Source organism: Belonocnema kinseyi, chromosome 2 (assembly GCF_010883055.1).
Source record: "Belonocnema kinseyi isolate 2016_QV_RU_SX_M_011 chromosome 2, B_treatae_v1, whole genome shotgun sequence".
In the NCBI taxonomy this organism is placed as follows: Eukaryota; Metazoa; Arthropoda; class Insecta; order Hymenoptera; family Cynipidae; genus Belonocnema; species Belonocnema kinseyi.
Genome location: NC_046658.1, coordinates 93,011,330 through 93,023,506, shown reverse-complemented (window position 1 = coordinate 93,023,506; position 12,177 = coordinate 93,011,330). Strand labels below are relative to the sequence as shown.

Genomic DNA, 12,177 nt, shown 5'->3' with positions numbered 1-12,177 from the left:
ATTCCTTGGCTGATTACAAGAACTTTTTATTCTTGATGATTTTTCCGAAAAGCGCATCGTTTATTGTAAAAAAAAATTCATGAATGTTTTCACAAAAATTTTTCCATTAAGACGCCATTTTGAAAATACTAAAACGAAAAATCGATCTTTGAACCATGGAGTCTTAAAGTTTAGACATTTATTCCACCCGTTAGTGAGATTCCAGGTTAATTACAGACTCGAAAAGCTTTGGAAAACGGTTCACAAAAAAAAAAATAGGCACGAAAAATCAAGTTTTCTTTGTTTAAACTGCATTTTGGGATAATAAGTAAATTTTTTGAGGAATTTCATTTGCACTGTCGGAAAGAGGAGATCTTAAGCAATAAAAATATATGTGTCTCAATTTTTTCTAGTGTCGAATAGTCTTAGTTATTGGCCGTTGAAAAGCAGTGTACCGGTAGTGGCGGTTTGGCCGTTTAAGGGTTAAATTCTGGAAATTCGAAATTTTTCAACTGATGCCGAATCTTTTCTTACAATCAATTATTATTTATTTTTTAAATCTTCAAGTACAATTAAATTTACAAAATCATGAATTGATTTATATTCACAGTTGATCAAGTAAAAATTTTTATTATCAAAAATATTACGCATTTTAAACTGAATGATATCATATTTGAAAAATTTTGTAAAACTCTTGAAAGTACCTTAGAATTTTTTTTGAATACCCTAAAATATTTCAAATCCTGTAAAATCTGTTGAAATTTCTTTAAATTTTATAAAAAATTTATTTGAGAAAAAAAACTATGTAGTAGAGCAGATTAGTCTTGAAACATTTTTTTAAAGTGCTCCTTAAAAAATTTTTCCTATTTTTTACATTCTTTTCCAAATGCCTCACTTTTTAAGAATCGGTAATGAAATTTACCTTCAAAACTTCCTGAGCCTCTTTTCCAGCACCGACACAAATAACATCCGGTCCTGCCATCGAAACTAGGGCTTTCAAACGTTTTGTTTCAGCGACCTGTAAAAATATATAATTTAATTTTTATTATTGAACATTTTTTATTTTCATTCTGCTCATTTCTATAAGCGGAAGTATTTTTTTTTAGGAATAAGAAAAAGTTGAGTTCGTGATAAAATTGAGTTTTTGTGTAATCCGGAAATGACCTTAATTGGCACGCAAGGGTATTCCGGGAAGGCGGCAGCAACTCCACGTGCTCCCGCCTCGTTTGTGTGCTTGGACAATCCAACAAAAAATTCACGACCTGCAATTTCAGATTTTTATTGCAGCATATTTTTTTTTACAGTTTTCAAGAAACTCATTATCATAATGGAATTTGAAGGAAAGCACATTACCTGTGAAAAGAACATCGCCCCCATCGAGCCTTGCACCTTTATCAGCTATTTCTACTAGGGGAATTTCCAGTTCTTTTTTTAAAACTGCTTTTATGCAATCGATCTGTAATATAAAAACAGTTTATAAAAAAAAATTTAAATATGAAACTCTGCTAACATTATTTCTAAAGTTGTGTACTCAAAAACTTGAAAAATTACAATTTTTTTGTTAATATCTATTTTTGATTTTTAATCCTAATTTACGGTATTGGATAAATTAACGATGAAAAATATTTACAAACATTTATGTGATTTAGGTCGAAGATTCCAAGAAAAAGTCTAGCGCCTTCAATTTTCGTCAGATTTTCAATTAAAAAGTAAATAAAGTACATTGAAGTTTGTAGGGAACTTTGGTCTTTTCCATTTATTTACAAGATTTTCACCCAAAATATCAAAAAAGTGAAAATTTTATTTAAGAATAATACAAATAATTTACCTATTGATCTATTTAATTGTTTTAAACAAATTTGATAAATAAATAGTCAAATAGTTTTATTTTTGGTATCAAAAATGTCTTTTTCCTAAAACCGCTTTTTATCAATGTAGAAATGATATTTAATCAGAAAAAATTGTATATCTAATGTATAATATTATCATCATGATCTTTAAAAATCCTAAATAGTATAGCGATTTTATAAAAATACATTTTACTCATAAAAAATATGTGAATTCCGTTGATATCATTAAAAAAGTTTGAAATTCTTAAAAATCCTTTTGAATCTTTTGAAATCTTTAAAATTGTTAGAAATCTGCAGAAATCATTTAGAAATAAATTCCTTAAACCTTGTAAAATTTCTTTAAAATTTTGGAAATCTTATAAAACGATTTGACGTTCCTTGAAATGTTTTAAACATTGATTAATTAGAATCCTTTAAAATAATTTACTTTTTAAAATTCTTTGACATTTTTTAAATTCCTTCATATTACTTGAAATTGTTGAAAACCCCTTCAAATAAAATTTAATTTATTCCCCAAAGTTCTCTAAAAAATAGTTGGAGTAGCTTAAAATCTCTTGTAATATTTGGAAATCATAAAAATCTATTTCAAAAAGTAGAAATAATTTGAATAAAAATACAATCAAACTTATTGATTACAGTTCTCTGAAAAAAAACTTCGTTCAAATCTGTAGATATCTTTGGAGATTCAATAAAATCCTTTAAATCTTGTAAAATTTCTTAACCCTTAAAGAACACACTTTCGTAAAATTACATAAAGAGCATACTGGGTTTCAGATACCCAAGGGTATTCAAACGTCAGCTGTGCCGACGGTATTGGATAGTTGTTTAAAAGAAAAACAATTAATAATGTTTAATCTATCTAGTTTAAGGAGAAAAAGGTTTCATAGCAGTTTTTGAAATTTAAAGTAGTTAAAAAATCCTTTTTGGAAAAAAAATTAAAAATAAGTTCCTCACCCTAAAATTCATAACTTTTAGAAGTTTTGGATATTTTTACTTAAAATTTCACCGGAATACTTCCGAGATAAGGTGCTTTAAAAATAAAATTAGTTCTATAGTGTTCGTTCCAAAAAATGTATTTATTCTGAAAAATAAAAGCTGCAATTCAATGAAAAATGAAACACGGTACTTTGCGTGATTATTCTATTTTATTGATCTTAAACTGCGTATAAAAATTATAAAAATCAAAATTATGTGAAAATGATTTAGAAAAATAGGTTTTCATGGCATTTGTTAATCTGGCGCCATATGTTCCATTTTCCTGAATTTGGTACATTTTATTAAAGCGCAAATAAGTCGCTGGGTCTTTTATACCCAGTATGTCCTTTAAGGGTTAAAATCCCTTGAAATATTTGTAATCGCTGGAAATTTTTTATTCGCTGACATTTAGTTACCTAGAAATCCCTTAAAATCTTGGAAATTCTAACAAATTGTTTGAAATTTCTTGAAATTTGTTAAATGTCTTGAAATTCTTTAAAAAAACGTTAAAATCGTGATATTTTTAAAATCTGTAAAAACACTTTGAAACAAAATTAAATTGGTTGCCTGATGTTATCTAGAAGTAAGATAAAACGCCTTGAAATCCTTTCAAACCTTGGAGCTGCAATTCCTTTAAATCTGGTTAAAAAGTTGAAATTGCTAGAAATTCCTTCAAATTTCACTCTCCAGAATTTAGTTATCTAGAAATTCCTTAAAATCTTTAAAAATCCGATTTTTTTTAAATCCCTTGAAATTCTTTGCAATCTTTTAAAATAACATCGAATATTTTAAATCCTTTGAAATTTGATTCATTTTTTTATATCCCTCGAGATTGTTGAAATCCGCCAAATTCACTTAAAGTGAAATTTATTTTATTCCCTAAACTTCTCTAGAAATCACTTGAAAATTTAAAAATTGCCTGAAATGTTTAAAATACTTGGAGTCCCTTTAAATTTGTTTAATCTGTTGAAATTCTTTGGAATATTTAAAAATAACATAATTTTTTTTAAATCCTTTGAAATTTAATTAATTCCTTCATATACCTTGAAATTTTTGAGATCCGTAGAAAACCTCTTCGAATAAAGTTTAATTTATTTCCTAAAGTTCTCTAGAAATTAGTTGAAATAGATTAAAATCCCTTGAAGTCATTGGTAATCGCAAAAGTATAATTAAATAATTAGAAATCATCCAAAAGCCCTTAAATATAAATAATATTTAACTTATTCATTAAAATTTTCTATAAAAAATTTCAAGCTACTAGAAATCTTAAAAATCTTTGGAGATTCTATAAAATCCCTTAAATTTGGTGAAATTCATTAAATCCTTTCAATTTTTAAACTCTTTGGAATCTTTCACAATAACTTACAATATTTAATATCCACCAAAAAATTTTAAATTCCTTCATGTCCTTTGAAAGGTTTGGAATCCGCAGAAATCTCTTAAATTGATATTTAATTTATTCCAGAAAGTTCTCTATTAGTCATTTCAAATCTTTTGACATTTTTGGAAATGGTAAAAATCCACTTAAATAAGCAAAAATCATGACAAATTACTTGTATATAACTTAAATTTGAATTGATAATTAAAGATCTCCAAAAAATTACCGTTCAAATTAAATACTTTAAATCTTCTGATATTCCTTGAGGTACCTTAAAATCCCTTACGATATTTGGAATTCCTTGAAATTTCATAATTTAAAATTTAATTGTTTACAAATTCCTTAAAATATGCGAAATCTCTTGAAAATTTATTATTTATGATTTACTCTAGATATAGCTTGAAATCTTTGTAAAGCATAAAAATATATCCCTTGTAGTTATTGGTAATTCAATAAAATCCTTTGGATCTGGTAAAATTCACAAAAATTCTTTAAAATCTTTGGAAGCCGTAACAATATATTAAAATAATTAGAAATAATTAAAAATCGCTTGAATAGAAATATTCAATATTCCTTGAAATTTCATCATATTTATTTAGCGTAGTTATTTAAAAATCCTTTAAAATATTTTCGGATCCTAAAAAATCCTTTGAAATCCCTTGAATTTTTAAATCTCTTGAAATTCTTTGAAATCTTTCAGAATAACTGAAAATATTCCAAATTCTTTGCTTTTTTTAATTCTTTCAAGTTTCTTGAAATATTTTAAATCCATATAAATCCATTGAAATAAGATTTAATTTATTCCTAAAAGAACTCTATTACAAACTTAAAATCTTTTGTCATCTTTCCTTTAAATCTTGTGATATTCCGTGAATTATCTAAAAATCCCTTAAAATCGTTGGAAACCCTTGAAATTTAATTATTTAGAATTTAATTAATTAGAAATCCTTTGAAATCTTTGGAAATCAAAAAAATATATTAAAATAATTAAAAACAAATATTCAAATCACTTGAATCTAAATCATATTAAACTTATTCATCACAGTTTTCTAAAAAAAGTTGAAATCTCTTGAAATAACATACATTATTTAGAATTTAGTTCGCTAGAAATCCTTTGAAATCTTAGGAAATAATACAAATATATTAAAATCATTAAAAATAATTTCAAATCACTTCAATACAAATCATAATAAATTTATTCATTCAAGTTTTCTAACAAAAAAGTCAAATAACTTAAAATCTTTGAAATCCCTTGGAATGATATTATTTAGAATATAGTACTCTAGAAGTCCTTTAGTCTTTGGAAATCGTCCCTAAATATATTAAAATAATTAGGTATAAATAATCTGAAATCGTTCGAATATAAATCATATAAAACTTGCTCAAGGTGGCCGTTTTAATCGACGAAATAAATTCACAGTCGTTTCCCGGTTCGCAAACATTTATCACGATTAATAAAATTTAAAAAATAGAACAATAAAGCTAAACAATTTTCCACTTGAGGGAATAAAAACTGAGCTGCAAATGAAAGCACTGAAAGTGGAACTGTTATATTTTGAACTTTTAAAATAAAAATTTATAAGTTTTTAATTTTAAAATGTCGTATAAAAAAATATAAATCCACATTAACATTTTCAACGCTCTAAATTAAAAAATCAATCAATCAATTTTTAAAATTGCAAAATTATATAATTTTAAGGAATTTTAGTATAAATACCAATTGAACATTTATTATTTATAGTCAAAATTTGAGTAGTTTTAAGAGATATTTAAAGTTTTTTAAATATTCAATCTTAATGTAAAACTTGAAATGATAGCCTAATATAAAACAAAATGTAGATTTTCGCAGATTTTAAAATTAGATTCTTTTCCTGAATTGTGAAAGATTTCAAAAGAATAAAAACATTTTCTAATGATTCCTAGGAAAATTAAATATTATTTTTCATTTTTAAAATTTATTAAGAAAATATTTGAAAAGTTTTTGAAAGATTCAAATCAAATTTTCAAAAAAGATTCTAGAATATTTTAAGAAAACTTTCTAAAATTTGCATGATAATTTTTAATCTTTAAAAAACTCCTAATTATCTCTTAAAATTATTCAAATTTTTCTACAAATGTGCATTTGTAAATTATACAACAAAAATTAAAAATTTCACTCACAAATTAAGGATTTTTCGAAAATTTAACGATTTCAGGTTTTCTATGTCAAAAAATTTAGTTAAAGATTCTTTACTTTTAAATATTTATTTTGAGTTTACTTGTCTTAAATAAAAATTCCAATATTGCTAAATATTCAATAATTAATCTTTTTTTTTTAATTAAAAATTTCAAATTGAATGGATTAAAAATGGAATATTTTAGACTAAAACAATATTTTAAATTTAACTAAATCCTTTAATTAAGAATATATTATTATGAAGTTATTTTTAAGTTGAAAATAGTTTATAAACTTTCAGTCACACGTTCAAATTTGTTTAAGGACTAAGAGTTTCAAATTGAAACCGTTTAAGTTTTAACGTTAATATCTGAAAACTCTTAAATTTTTAACTGGTTTAAAATCGTTTTTGTTCACTTTTTATTACTTAAAGTACAGATAAATTAAAAAAATGTATTTATCAAATAAAAATGGTTTTTATCCAAAATTTTTAACGTCAAAGGCTTTTATTTTTTATTTGTTCAAGTCTTTAAGAAAGCATTTAAAAATTCTTCAAATGAAAAATGTAAACTTAGAAATAAACATTTCAAATGGAAAATTTTTAAAGTAACAAAATTTGGAATTACGCATTGTAAGCTAAATAATAGCATAATTGGAAAACATAAAAATTCAACTAATTATTTAAAAACTGTTAAAATCAAACGTGGAAAGATTTTTCTTGTACAAATTTGTAAAATTCCCGGTAAAAAAATGCACTGTCATTTCCCGATTTCCCGGTCCAGCGACCACCCTGTTATGCATTAATTTTTTCTTCAAAAAACTTTAATATCTCTTAAAATCCATGGAGATTTAATAAAATCCTCTCAATCTTGTAAATTTCCCTAAAACCCCTTAAAATATTTGTGATCACCAAAGATCCCTTGAAATTTCATCATATAGAATTAAATTATTTATAAATCCCTTAAAATATTTTTGAATCCTTAAAAATCCTTTGAAAACCCATGTATTTTTAAATCTCTGAAATTAGTTGGAATCTTTTAAAATAACTGAAAATATTCAAAATCCTTTGATGTTTTTTCTAATTCTTTCATGCTTCGTGAAATATTTTAAATTCGTAGAAATTCCTTGAAATAAGATTTAATTTATCCCTAAAAGTTCTTTGTAAATCCCTTAAAATATTCGCAAATTGCAAAAATCTATTAAAAGAAATAGAAAAATTTGGAATTATTTGCATATCAATTCCTCCAGATACCTCAAAATTCTTAAAAAATCTCTTGAAATTTGTGTAATTCTTTTAAAAATCCTTAAAATTGTTCAAACTCATTTGAAATTATTTTAATTTTATTTATATAAACGTATTCGAAATATTTTAAGTCTTTTAGAATCCTGCAAAATTCACTGAAATCTTTGGAATCCATTGAAATAATTATAAATCCTACGTTAAATCAATAAATACATCATTCTTTTTCTAGTGTTTCTATTTTTGCAACAATTCTTTTAATACATTAATATTAGTCACTTTTATAAAAATTTTCTTTTGATGATTTTTCTGGAATCGCGAACAATTATAATAAAATTATTATAGAAAAATCATTGTGGGCCTATGCTGAATTTTATGTAAAAAAAAGAGACAGAGGCAGATAGTTTCAAATCAAGATAAACATTCAGTAAATTCGATATATAACAATTTATTAGCTTTTAATTAAAAAATATAAGTGACTATTAATTAAAATTTACTTCATTTGAATTATTTTATATTTTTTTTTTCGAAACTGACACCCACTTTTGACAAACGGCTTCAGTTACTGTTGACTTTTTTTTAGATAGTTACAAGAAACTAGTTATTTATCATCAGTGGAATCAATATCATTTGCATTTTAACGTCATGCGTACATGCTCTTACAAAAAGGCCTAAAATAGAGCTGGCGTATCTTTTATTAAGGTTAGAACAGTTTACGAGGTTTTTTATTTGAATAGCACGACTGACATTGGACTCTTTTTATCTGGTTTGATGTCACCAGGGCCAATCATCCTCTTAATTCAATCAGCGACACGAACGACCATTGAAATATTTTACATTTTTTAAAATAATTGACACGGAATATGTATACAGTTTCGAAAGTTTATTATAAACATATTTTTTTTTAGTTTTCAGGGATTCAATTAATATGATTAATTTAAAAAAGCTTGAACAAATTGCATTACAATATATTCCTCAATGTATTAGCATAATCGATTAAATAAGTAATACTAAAAACATAATTAATCATTTTTTAATTTATCTCTAAAGTTCAGGAATTGGAATAATAATTTAAACAATTTTTTATTTAATCAGATTTTATTTTGTTGCATTTAAAATTCTAAAGTAGATTAAATTCAAACCGTTAGAAATTCCTAACTTTTCAACAACAAAAAATATTGCCTTTTCAACAAGATGGATACAATTCTTAACCAAATTGTTCAATCTTCAAACAAAAAATTAACGTTTTACAAAAAACAACCAATGATTTAAGAAAAACATGAATCTCAACCAAATAGTTGAATTTTCAACTAAATAATGTAAAAATTAAAAAAAAAAACAAAGAAGCGATTGATTTTAGACTACAATTAATTTCATATATTTCATTAAAATACATCAAAATTCTTTGATATCTCTTGAAACCTATTAAAATCCGTAGAGACCCTTAAAATATTTAGTACTGTAGAAATCACTCTGAAATAAATCTCTTAAATCTTATGAAATTTTTATTTTTTATCAGTTTTTCACCAAAAATGGACTAAAATTATGAAAGTTTAAAAAGGATAGTTTAAGTTTCAAGAAAAAAGTTGAATTTTTAAATGAAAAAAGATTAATTTTCTACCAAAAAGAGGTCTTTTCAACAAAATATATGATTTTCAATGAAATAGTTAAATTTTCAACCAAATAGTTGAATTTTGAACGAAAAAGAGATTTTTTTGCAGAAAATTAATTTTCTGCAAAAAGTATGTCAACCAAAATTATAAATTTTAAACTGAAATTATAAACATTTAACGAGGATATTTTTTTAAACAAAATAGTTGAATTTTCAAACTAGAAGCTTAATTTTCTTCCAAAAAAGACGATTTTCCAACAATATATACTAATTTTTAACGAAATAGTTCAACCTTTAACCAAAAAGAACACATTTAAACCCAAACAGTTGAATTTTCAACTAAAAAAGATCAGCTTGCAACTAAATATGGAACAGTGAAATTTTCAGTAAAAATAAAAAATAATTTCCAACTAAACTGGTGGATATTCTACTAAAATGATGAATCTTCAACTGGTATAGTTAAATTAAAAAAATGTAACCAAGAAGATTAATTTCTACCGAAAAAGACGAATTTTCAAATAAAAAAGATAAAATGTCTAACAAAAATTGAATAATTAAATTTTCAGTTAAAAAAATTAACGCCCAACCAAAGAGATAAGTTTTTAACTAAAATGATAGAATATTTAATTGGAATGGTTAAATTTCAAGATAAAAAAATAGTTTTTAACAAAAAAAAAAACAACTACACTTAAAAAAAAAGTTAAATTTTCAAACAAAGTGATGAATCTTCAACAGGAATAGATGGATTTTAAACCAAAAATATTATTTTTCAACTAAAATGATGAATCTGGAACTAGAATAATTAAATTTTCAACCAAAAATATAGATTTTCAACCAAGAAGATTAATTTCTAACAAAAAAGTTGAATTTTCAACAAAATACATGAATTTTCACTTAAGAGAGATAAACTGTGAACAAAAAATAGAATAGTTAAATTTTCAGTTAGAAAAAAATTAATTCTTAAACAAATTCATGAATTTTCAACTAAAATGATGAATCTTCAACTCGAATAGTTGAATTTTATAACAAAAATATTAATTTATAACTAAAAATATGAATCTGTAACAGGAATAATTGAAGTTTCATCTAAAAAGATTAATTTTTTATAAAAAAAAAAAACATTTTCTCACCGAAATACATGAATTATCAACCAAATAGTTAAATTTTCTAATAAAAAAGACCAATTCTTAACCAAATAATTGTATTTTGAACTAAAAAACATCATTTTTCAACCAAAAATGGAATAGATAAATTTTGAAAAAAGAAAATTAATTTGGAATAGTTGAAATGTCAAGTAAAAAATACAAATTTTCAATCAAAAAGTTGTATTTTGAACTAAAAAACATAAATTTTCAAATAAATATGGAATAGTTCAATTGTCAGTTTAAAAAATGTATGTTTAATCCAAAAAGATAAATTTCAAACTAAAATGATGCATTTTTACCAAAATTAATTTTCAACTAAAATGAAAAATGTTTAGTTGGAATAGTTGAATTTTCAGTAAAAAATATTAATTTTCAGCAAAAAAAAACGAGTTTTTACAAAACAGTTCTTGTAACCAAGGAATTAAATTTTCATTCCAAAAGGATTCAATTTTTGACGTAAAATGTAGCAATTGATACTTTATCCGAAAGAAGATTAAAATTTTTAACCAAAAATAGTTTATTTTAACAAAAAAAAGGGCGACTTTTCAACATGAGGTTAATGTTCAGTTAAAAAAAAATAAATTTCGAACCAAAAAATAATTTAATTTTCAACAAAATACTTTAAAACGGTAAAATACAGCTACTTTTACAAATGAAAACTCAATTTTATTCAATTTTACATTGCAATTAACAGAAAAAGCACACTTTTCAAAAAAAATCCCTGACATTCCTAGGTTTTGCGGTTAGACTAGACATCCTGATTCTTTGACAGTTGCCGGAAATTATAATTAGCATTAAAATTTTGAATCCCCTGACCCAAAAATGAAGTATTCAAATTAAGGTTAGAAATTTTGTAGACGACAATTTTGATGCTTAAACTTTGAAGTGATGTTGGAAATGGGCTAAGTAACGGATAGTTAATAAAATTGAATTAAAAAAAGACCTCTTTGATGCGAGACGGTTCGTCAGGCCGAGCGATGAGTGCGATACCGTTACAAACAACGGCGATGTCTTCCACGAAAACGCAAAGTGGCGAAACTTCATCAGGCGGCATTTCGACGACATCGATTCCAAATTCGCGGAGAAGTTCGGCTAAAGCAGAATGTTGTAAACGAGCTTCGTCTACATTGACCTCGCCTTTCGTTCCCAACGAAAGCGGGATTCTACAGAGCACAGCATGCGTGTATCGGTGAAGCGGCATCTTGAGTTTTCATAAATTTGGTTCCTTTTCATAAAACTGCGTTTTTCACTGATAAACACGAGAATGTCGCGGAACTGTTTGTTTTGGTCCTTTCGGTGACAAATATCACTGAATGGTCTGGTCTGAATTTGACGTTTCAGTGCGGAGAACAAAACAAGAGAATAAAATTCTGAAGCCGCGCGCACGGTGACACGCGCAAATGTTGAGATGTCGTAAAACTCTGTCGGTAATTTAGAGACTCTTTGTTCTTGTGTAGTAAAGTTGTCTACTATTAAGGGCGTTCACGTTTCTGGGCTTTATTTCCCAAAGTTAAAAATATAAACCATTTAAAAATTCAATATGAAACCAATTTTTTTAATTTTTAAATATTAAATACAGAAAATGGTTTTCAAAAAATTAATAATTTCGAATTGAATTCCTGAAAATCACTTGAAATCCTTGTAGATTCCAAAATCTCTCTTGAATTTTGGGAAATTCATTTAAGGGCATGTGATACTTAGAAAATTGTCGATTTTACCAGTTTTAGGTTCCGACGGCTTATTTTCTTTAATAATCAATATTTTGTCTTAAAAATTTGGGACATGATAGCGACCATGCTAACGGACGTCCCCACACACTTTTTTTTGGTTTAATTCAAAAAAG

At 25.1% G+C, this 12,177-nt stretch overlaps 1 protein-coding gene across 1 annotated transcript in view; it reads right to left on the bottom strand.

Annotated features, from left to right (window-relative positions):
* Positions 1-11,718, bottom strand: part of LOC117167273 (N(G),N(G)-dimethylarginine dimethylaminohydrolase 1) — a 19,446-nt gene extending 7,728 nt beyond the window's left edge. Inside the window, exons 1-4 of the mRNA XM_033352081.1 lie at positions 11,278-11,718; positions 1,333-1,435; positions 1,144-1,241; positions 902-997 (exon numbers count right to left, since the gene is read on the bottom strand). Of these exons, the coding sequence (XP_033207972.1) occupies positions 902-997; positions 1,144-1,241; positions 1,333-1,435; positions 11,278-11,535 (555 nt within the window). The 5' untranslated portion in view covers positions 11,536-11,718. The remainder of the gene's footprint in view (positions 1-901; positions 998-1,143; positions 1,242-1,332; positions 1,436-11,277) is intronic.
* Positions 11,719-12,177: the final 459 nt, after the last annotated feature.